We start from the raw sequence: 10,005 nt of genomic DNA, 5'->3' as shown, positions 1-10,005 counted from the left end.
TCTGTGATCCACAGTATCACGATTTCTACAGTGGGCAAACAGATTTCAGGTATTGGTGAAGCTGTAATTAAAACAATAAGGAAAACATATTAACATCTGGAAGACAGACAATCTGTGATAGCCAATATGACAAATTCGAGCCAGTCACACCAAGGAAAGCAGATGCACGAGAGCACAAATGCAAGCACATAGTGAAAAATAAGTGTTTCGTTATAGGATGATAAAAAGGAGACTCAGGACATCCTTTCAGGCAGCTGTGCTGTTCAAAGAAAAACACTCCACAAGGGGAAGTAAAATGAATCACTCACAAGAAGTAGTACTGTTGAATTCTTTTAATAACACTAGGAAAATATCATAGTATTAAAATCCTGCACGGGATCCTCAAAAGGTTATTTTGGTTGGGATTCCTCTGTGTTTATAAACCAAACTTTTTTTTTTTCCCCAATTATGTTTTCTTTTAAACCAACTACTCCTTTACAATGGTATTTCCAGTTAAAACACAGCTAACCTATAAATACCTGAATACCACAACACACATTGTGTGCGTGGGGTTTGTTTAAATCTTAGCGGAAATAATGGTAAATCTATTCAACACAGGGAAGCAAATGTCGATTTGTTAAGCAGGGAATGTAATAGCCAGTAAAGAATACATTGCATACATAATACAGAAGGAAAAAATTATCGTCTGGAGTATGTGAAATTACACTGATTTTGCACCTTAAACCTATCAGAAGTTACTCTGTTGGCCAATACTAATCCACTGAACAAGCAGAACGTTGGTCAGAAGTCTAACGTTTCCTGTACCAGCACAGAGAGAATATAAGCAGTCCAATGCTGTTAAAAGAAAACATGAAATCCAGCTCATGTTTCTGGTTAGGGATCAATTTCTTCAGGAACTACTGTTAACATAACATCTTCGTTGCCCCTGCGTACAACCATGTTCAATGTACTGTCCTTTTTAATAATGTCACTGACATCACTGGCTGAACTTATCGACTGTCCATTGATGCTTATAATCACATCGTTGTCCTTCAGGCCACCACTGAAAATACAAAACAGCAATGTTTTAATATAATTGCCATTTTAGTGTCTTTACAATATTGGTTAAAGAGATTGCTGGTTTGTCCTATTTCCCACCCAACGGCAGTTGCACTGAGACACAGCGGGCATGCAAAAAGCAATCAGAATTTATGAAGCGGTGAAGATTACAATAGAATGCAGAAACCTCAGAAACTGGATAGATGCACAAGTTTGATGAATCCCATATTTCACAGCCTTCAAAGGAATTCACTGTTGCAACCAGTGCCGTAATTCTGCAATAAGGATCCTAGATGCTGACTCGGTAGAAGAGATAGAGACATGTTTTTTCTTTTAAAATAATTGTGACATGGCACTGATCTTAAAGGGGAAGTCCTCCAAGCTTTTATTCATGTATCCATAGCAAAGCAACGTGAGTGGCACTACGTGTTAATCCATGAAGAACTTCAGTCCTGGATCCATGCTGTTCTCCATACATAGCTTGCTGGCAGCCTTCACCTTACCTTTGTGTTTTAAACCCGAGCAGAATAACTCACACAGCAATCCAGCCCAGTCACCAAAAAGCATGCAAGTCCTTCCTCCTGCCTGCCTGCCCACAGCCCCCAGAATCCCTTCTCCTGACCTCAGCACCGTATGCAAACTGAAAACAAAACCTTCCCGACTCAAAGCAAGATGGGGCAGAACGAGAGCCGGCACCGCAAAGCTCCCCCCTGCCCAGGGTCACGGGTCTCTCCTCGAGCTGGCTGAGACTGCTGCCGGGACCAAGAACCGGGGTGGTGAGGGATACCATTGACTACAACATCTTGCCTGGTCTTGCACAACGATCTGGCTCCAAGTTATGGAAATACTAACCAAGTAACCAGATCAGACATGATTCAACCCTTCAGCATAATCCTTGTTCACAAAACCACAGAGCAGTCATCACCCTCTTCCGCCCGCAGAAAACGTCTTACATGAGTGTCTCCTGCAAGCAGGATGTCTTGGCCAACGTTTGCAACAAATCTGGTCGCCTACCGAAGGCATGGCATAAAACATTTTCATGGGAGAAACCATTCCGGATTATCTTGGTCGCTCATGCAGCCTCTCCACGCAACTGATAGCCAGGGCCGGTCGCTGCAGAGCTGCTCTGGTCCCCTACCAGCATGGCTACATGATGCACACTGGAGAGGGTATCGGCAGAACGGGGAAAGCCATCGGCAAGGGGATCAGGAGTGGCAGAGGCAGAGCAAACATGGCCTGCATTTTAATTGCCAGGCCAGCTTTCAGGTGAAACATTCGGGTCTGAGTTTGCCTTCAAGTTATGAGGTCACACTACCTCGCATCTCTTCTACCTCTCTACCGTCCTTCTCCCACGCTTCGCTATCCATTATCCTTACCCCTACAATGATTTTTCTGCACCTTCAGATCGGACCTGTGTGTCAAGGCAGTAAGTTCAGTCCCACGCTGCAGCAGCCATGTTATTCCTACGCTAACCACAGTGTAATTTCACATGGCAGACATGCACCGGCACCCTGCGCGAACAGCACTGCCAGCAAGAATTACCTACAAAACACGGCAATAATTTAGAGAGCACACTAGACAGCTGACACTGCGTATCTTACAGTGGCGTCCGGACTGCAACAAAAAGACACAATCCAACCATCCTCACGGGCTTCCTGAGAGATAACATATGCCTGGCTCCAAGCAGCTTTCTGCCTACCTGCCTTTGGTGCTACATACACCTCTGTTGGCACAAAGATTTACTCTTCTCTTAAACGATCTGTAGTTCCAGAAAATGAATAAATGTTTCCCTGGATTACTGAGCAGTTTCAAATCAAGGAAACTCTGAAAGCGTCTCCAGCAAGAACCAGCCAGACCAGTGCTGGTGACCACAGACCAGATGCTGTACTTCAGCCAGGCATCTTGTGAAGCATGGTAGCAACCCGCAGGTAAGCTTCTGGGCAAACACTGAGTAATATGAAGAAAAAGATCAGTCATCCAAACCCAAAAGCTCTTCCCAGTAACGTGACTCCTGACAAAGTTCTCACATCAAAGAGCGTCTCCTGCCAAGAGAGGATTTCACCCCTGACGGAGGCATGCCAGGAGAGCTGGTGGGTTTGCCCAGCACTGGGCTGAGACGGACACATCTTCATGAGGAGAATGCAATGTTTCTCCCTCGCCTTCCTAAGCAGCGACCAGCAGGGCCGTGAGGAGCGTGCACAAGCAAATCACTGGCATCAGTACAACAGATGTGTTGGAAGCAATCGTTGAGAAAAATGAAAACTGAGTTTTCACGCCCACTGAATCCTTGCCCTTTCAGCTGGGAAGGCTGCAATACCCTGATGCGTTTACAGTATCGCCCATCAGGGACCAGACTAAAACCACAAACCAATTTCCAGCAGACAACCTAATAGCTATCAGATGGTTGTAATTTTGTTAATTTAGCATAATCAAGATAGCCAGTTAAGCAGGGAACATTTTCTAACATTACCCCCTTAAGTCAGTGGCAGCGGTTTTGAGAAAAAAAGCACTTCAACTTACGCTTCAGCTGGTGTTTCTGGAATAACTTCAATAACATAGGCCCCAGAGACAACATCGGGAAAGTCTTTATGGCGATCCTTCAGCTCTCTAGCTTTGCTGGAAAATGAAGAAACAGCAACAAAAAATATTTTGACAAGATGGGGAAAAAAAAATAAATCACGCATTTTTACTTAGTTAAGTCACTTAACATTCACTAACTGAGGTGTTTTACACATGTTTACGTGACACTTCACAAATCCTTTTAACCCTTACAAGTATTCCAAGAATTATTACACCTTTTTGCACTCATACAGCTTTTTAATGCCTATTACTGGTAAAGGCAATCAGTTCAATAGATACAGAGGATCAGAACTAAAACACTTCCAAACCTAGTCACGACTTTAGAACTAGCAGATCCTGAACACCTAAAAAAGGTTTCAATGCTTTGTTATACCTGTGATCTTGCACAAAGGAAAACTTCTGGTTATTTCTACACGACGTAGTATCACCTGCTCACAAGTCTCTTCTGGTTTGAGTACAAATAAGCAAGTCCACACAAAAGCTTCATTTTACATTAAGTGAGTTGTTTAATGAAAATAATTTTATAGAAATGGAAACATGCACGTAGCTGCTGCAGTTCTTGACAGCATACAACAGTAACAAAGCCCCAGGACAAATTAACAATCGCTAGCTATTCTCTTCTGAAGCATTACGGAAAAGAAAAAGCCAGGCAGTTGTTTAAAAACTAGCTCATGCAAGAGTCTACAGAAGAATTCAACCACGTAGCAGATGCAGAGAAAAAGGGAGCAGAAGTCGGCTGCGAGTTGTCACCAGCATCTACAGAGGTTCAAACCTCCTGGTTGTTTCTGCAGATCGTGAGCTTGATCCAAATGCATGCAGTGACCACACTTCGGAAAGGGGAGGAACCAACACTTTCACTTACCTAGGAGTTAGAGACATCATTCGTATGCCAATGTATTTCTTTTTGGTTACAGCTTTTCCTGCAAAAAGGAAAACGGGTCTCGATCAATCGCTTTTACCAGAAGAGCCTCAAAGGCTGTTGACTGTCTCGTTTATCGCTATTTTCATGTTTTTCTCTTTCAAAGCAGTGCAGCACAGTACCTTTAGCTTGTCTGTCATGGGATTCAGTTAGGAACTTCTTTATTTTATCCGATGGGATAGCAAATGAGATCCCTGCTGTAACTTTTAATGTGTTAATTCCAATGACTTCACCATCCTGGAGAAATATGAAACTGTTATTAGTAAATCTGAAACGTCTCAAAGAGAAATGGATGATTTCTTCCAAGCAATCACAAAGACAAAGTCACGCAACACGCTCCGTAGCTGGTTTACAGTTTTCTAAATGGTTTCTTTAAGTCTAATTTTTTGAGTCTACTGATAAAAAAAACTATTCTACAATTCTGGAAAACTGATGTGGCTATTCATCTTTCCACTAGCAAAAGAGAAATCGGAACTGGGCAGCTCTCCTGCCTGCAGCAGACAAGTAGCATATCCTCCAGCCACTTTTGGTCTGTTTATTTCAGCAGGCACCTTGCGAAGCATGGCGCCAACTGCTTGTAAGCAAATATTGCATAATAATATAAAGAAAAATGTCAGTTCACCACAAGCAAAAGCTTTTCCCAGTAATGTGACTACAAGAGGGAGTTTCAGATAAAACATCTCTGCTGTCACCCGATGATGTGAACGCTTCCGAGATCTCAGCAGCTTCCTTCCCTATGTATCCCAGACAAAAACTATCCAAACACAATGTTTTAAATGGTGCTGAAACTTGTACTGTAAGTTGGGTGAAAAAAACCTGCCAAATCTCCAAGGCAGAAACCCTGACTAGCTCTTTCTTCAAATTTGTGCCGTCCCTCACTGAGGACCACTGCCTCTCCTCTGTTCGACCCCACGTGCCCATCCAAGGGCTCTCACACAGCAGCTGGGTTTTCCAACCTGCTCTGGTTGTTCTCTCTCGGGCTTATCCACAGCTGCTGCAAGGTCAGCTCTGACTACGTTCTAAACCATCAGCAAATAAACCCTAACGTCCTGATAAATACATGGGTTTTCAAACCCCTCAGTGTGATTCAAAATAAAGGGGTAGGTATGTTTTTGAACCATTAAGCTGATATTGCTGGCTGCATGGCATATAGTGAGGGCAAACACCTCACCTTTAAAATGTGCTTTTTACTTCTTGCAAGGCATGGGCAAAAAAAAATTGGGCATTACACTTACTCAAAACTATGCAAACTGTAAACACCTTAAATATTGAAATCCAAGCGTATCTTGTCATTTGCCAACATAAATAGAGACAAGTGATTAGTAAGAACCATGTGAATTTTGTGTAGTCAGCCAGATATTGAAAGCTCTGAATCACATTTCTGGTGTGGGGTTTTGCTTGTTCATTGGTTTGGGTTTGGGTTTTTGCTTTGTTTTTAAACTAAAAAGTGAAAAGTAATAAGCTTGACACCAAGCAAACTTAAAGAAACTCTTACCAGATTTACTAGGGGTCCTCCAGAGTTTCCATACTGAAAGTAAACATAAGGCAAGAACACGTTTTAGTATCTACCTCTTCATTCATGGCAAGCAAATTTTTAAAATATCTGTAATCTTTTCATTGTCTATTAAGTATGTGCAACAGAACAGTCTTAACATCCAAACCCATTAACTACGCTTAACATCACCCCTTTTAGCTGAGCTTGGTAGGTGCTTAGTCCTTCTCTTGCCAGAGTAAGTTAAGAAAGCCAGGGTTCTTCTTTTGTTTTAATACTACCACACGAGCAACTTGGAAGGCTTTTAGGACAGCTCTGGGAGCTCTTAGTGAAGATTTCTTACAAGGCCAACAGTAGAAGTACAAAACCTATTGTTTTGCCTTAATGCAGAAACAAACTTGAACCCTTAAACTAAGCTTGGCTTCTTTTTTAGAAAACATGATGGATTTCGAAAAGATACTTATTTGCCAGAGAATATTGCCTCCTCCCTTGTAATTTGTAAGATTTTTGAAGTGAAGGCAGATATTGTACTTGGTGTGGTTCCTTGGGGGATTTTTAAATAACAATCGAGTGCTGCTGCGGCACAGATGTCCATATTTACATGGATGAAAGAAAAGCCAGCTATGCTCAATGTTCTTAAGAACTGTATCACGTGAAATTTTCAAAGCAACTATTTGAGAAATTTCAGAGCTGAAGGGAATGAGGCTCAGAGCGGGACGTACATTGATGATGGCATCTGTCTGAATATAGTCCATATCGGAGTTGCGGAGCCCCAGCTCCTTCCCTCCACGCTGAGTGGTACTAACGATCCCTGTTGTCACTGTGTTTTGAAGGGAAAATGGACTTCCAATCGCAACCACAAATTCTCCTGGTCTCAAGTCTGCAGACTGACCAAGCAGAAGAACTGGCAATTTACCCTATGAAAAAAACCAAAATTAAATTAAGAAAAAGAAGAAACAAGAAAAATTCAAATGTTAGGACACTACTACACCAGTAGAACAAACTCTACAGAAACATGAATACATTAGTAGAGCAGAAGAAAAGCGAGAGGCTTTTATCCCCTTGGCGATTTCGCTCGTTCTGTTTTCTTTGAAGATTTCATGTGGCTTGCTACAGAAACACCTCAATGAGCTTCCGCTCTAAAGAGTGGGCTCTTTGGACTGCAGGAGTACTTTTTCCACAATAGGTACCCATTAAATCAGAAACAATTAAAAGACCAAAGGAATATTTATGCTCTGCTGTACAAAGCAAACATGACACTAGGAATGAGTTGTTTCCAGCAGCTTCTTGAAATAATTGGCCAAGAGCTGCTGAAGTAACAATAACGTATTGAGAGTGAACACCAAAAAGTCATGAAAAAAACCAAAGGGTAACAAACATGCACATGTATTTTATATTTTCATAAGACACCAGCTAATGTTTCATCTTTCTTTTTTTAATTCTTCAATAGAGCATCTCTTTGAAATAATTATATTGCCACCTACATACACTGATGTCTTCTTCCGAAGATCTTTGAATTTAAAGACTTTATGGGATTTTTCTTTTATGACAGTAGGGGATACCATTACACTTCCCTTTCAAGACCTTATCTCTAAACATATTCAATGTTATTGAAGACATTCCCACTAAACACAAAACATTCTTAAAATCCAGCATCAATAGAGATCACTGCAATTTACAGCAATTAAAAAAAAAAAAAAAAAAAAAAAAAAGAGGAGGGAAGGTCGAATCCCTAAACCCTTCCCAATGCAATGGATCAAGGGAACAGAGTTTCTCCAAGACTGAACTGGCTGGATAACAGAAGATTCAAGCTGGACCAATAACGCCCCCCCTGCAGCAATCAGAAAACAGCTGGGAAGTTCTTAAGGCTTCCTGCTCACCAAGTAGTCAAGAAGGGTTCTGAAACAGATCATGTTTCAAATAAATACATCGCCTTTATTTATCACCTGCCTATGAAATACACATTGAGTGCCATTTCTCCTTTTCTTCACGTTTCTACAAATCAGTCTTTACCCTCTCAGTGATGTGACATGCTTTTTAATCATTTTATGTTTAACCCGTTGACCCAACGATCCTGACCCTCCCCAGCTATTTGACTATATGTATTTAATCATGTCACTAGACTGTGTCGGTTAGCATCAATGGACCTGGACATGTATAAATTCAGGTTCTGACTTAGGGATCTGGAGGATTAGGAGGTTACTGCACCCCAACTCAAACCAGAAGTCTGAAGGGATGTATCTGCTTGGCAAACCTAACATTAACCTAGCTTTCCTCCAAGCTTGCCTCACTTCAAAATTCTTTCCTTTGCTCAACAAACCCGGTCCCAAAAGGAAAAAGGCATTAGTATAAACTTTCAAAACAGGCCAGTGATTCTAGATGCAGTGGAAGCCCCACCTAGAGACTAACTTAAACCAACTTCCAAGGAGTGCATAACATAGTCAGTTCTTCATTAAAAACCAGGGTACCTTCAAGGTATTCTTGAGCTGCACACCTGAAGTGGAGATACAAATTGGCTTAATACCCCTTCTTGTAATTCATTCCTTATGGAAAACTTGTAAAGATGCCTTTTTCATCCCACACCTGTTCCAAAGCACACAGATTTATGTTCTATACTTGAAGAGACCATAAAGCTATATACTAGGTGCTCATGCAGCAAAGAAACAAGGCGGTATTCAGTATGCCCTGATTATTTGCACCGATTCCTGAGTTAGTGATAATTTTGTTTCAGAAACTAATAGAAGCTGAATCATTACTGAATTTTGGCAAAAAGGGAAAGTATTACATGTTTAAATTGGAAATCAAGAGCTAGCTCTTTAGTGGTCTTTTATCACCAGCAGTTTGAAAGCCTGTATTGGTTAGTCACCCTTAGGGACAAAAACGCACTAATGTCAACTAACGCAAATGCCCATCACCTGGTATTTTTCACCTACAGTTTTATTTCAAATATCCTAGCAGATACACAAAGTAGAAAGTAAAAAATAAAGGCATCAGTCATCACTGTATGCTTCTGCAAATACAGAAGTTATGGTTTTAATATTTAACAAGCCTGGTCCTGTGTATCCTTTATCCAACTCCTACAATTCCACCAGCAAAATCTTATTCAGATGAACAGATTGTTTCGATAAAACTCTGCTAAATCCCAGACAGGATAAGATGCTTTATGGAAACTTTATCTTTCAGTCTCCAGACAGCAAGAAATAATTAACCAACTGCTTGTTAAACGGAATCAGTTGCAAGAACAACAGAACAGGCAACACAGTAAGGACAAAAACATTTCCCTTTCTAATTATCATTCAGAGGAAAGTTTTCACAACCAGCAATGCTATTAAATAATAATTACCCATGGCCCCTATCAGGGCCACAGCCATAAAGCCAACCAAGTCTGCGGCTTAATTCTGGGAATACCAGCATTAATACCCAGTTTCCCCATCGTGATTGCAGCATGGCAGACAAGCAGCAACATCCCAAGGCAGCACTGCTGAGCGCAGAACACAGACCTCACTCCAAGGGACCTCTCCAGCACAGAGGGAAACAGGCAGCCACAATTAGCTGTGCTGGGAAGCACGCAGCATATGCAACACAAACAGCCCCATATGGGTATTGTTTGGACAGAGCGCGCAACCCTGGCCCTGCCTTCTCTCGCCAGATGCTGTTAAGCTTACGTAGCACGTGTTTTCAAGATGTTGTTGGTCAAGAGCAGTATCTCTTTTTGGCACTGGTCTTCCTTATTTAAAAAAAAAAAAAACAAAAACAAAACCAAAAGAAAACACAAAACCCAACAAAACACAAAAAGTGGGGTTTGTTGATATCCCAGCACATGGAGAATGGATACTTTATAGAGAAAGAGGACATTTATCAGCAAATGAAACAACGGACATCTTTCTTTTTTTTCTTCATTAATAGAAAAAAAGACTGGTCGTGCACAAAGTTAAAGATTTATACAATGTTTCTGAGTTATAAAAACATCCACGAA

The 10,005-nt window shown here is 41.3% G+C and overlaps 1 protein-coding gene across 1 annotated transcript in view; it reads right to left on the bottom strand.

Annotated features, from left to right (window-relative positions):
• Positions 1 to 317: 317 nt before the first annotated feature.
• HTRA1 (HtrA serine peptidase 1) overlaps positions 318 to 10,005 on the bottom strand; it is a gene marked incomplete at its 5' end in the record, with an annotated part of 33,880 nt that continues 24,192 nt past the window's right edge. Inside the window, 6 exons of the mRNA XM_055720652.1 lie at positions 318 to 1,042; positions 3,559 to 3,654; positions 4,481 to 4,538; positions 4,660 to 4,774; positions 6,033 to 6,065; positions 6,752 to 6,946. Of these exons, the coding sequence (XP_055576627.1) occupies positions 874 to 1,042; positions 3,559 to 3,654; positions 4,481 to 4,538; positions 4,660 to 4,774; positions 6,033 to 6,065; positions 6,752 to 6,946 (666 nt within the window). The remainder of the gene's footprint in view (positions 1,043 to 3,558; positions 3,655 to 4,480; positions 4,539 to 4,659; positions 4,775 to 6,032; positions 6,066 to 6,751; positions 6,947 to 10,005) is intronic.

Source organism: Falco cherrug, chromosome 9 (assembly GCF_023634085.1).
Source record: "Falco cherrug isolate bFalChe1 chromosome 9, bFalChe1.pri, whole genome shotgun sequence".
In the NCBI taxonomy this organism is placed as follows: Eukaryota; Metazoa; Chordata; class Aves; order Falconiformes; family Falconidae; genus Falco; species Falco cherrug.
The sequence above is the reverse complement of the archived record's forward strand: the minus strand, read 5'-3'. Positions and strand labels throughout refer to the sequence as shown.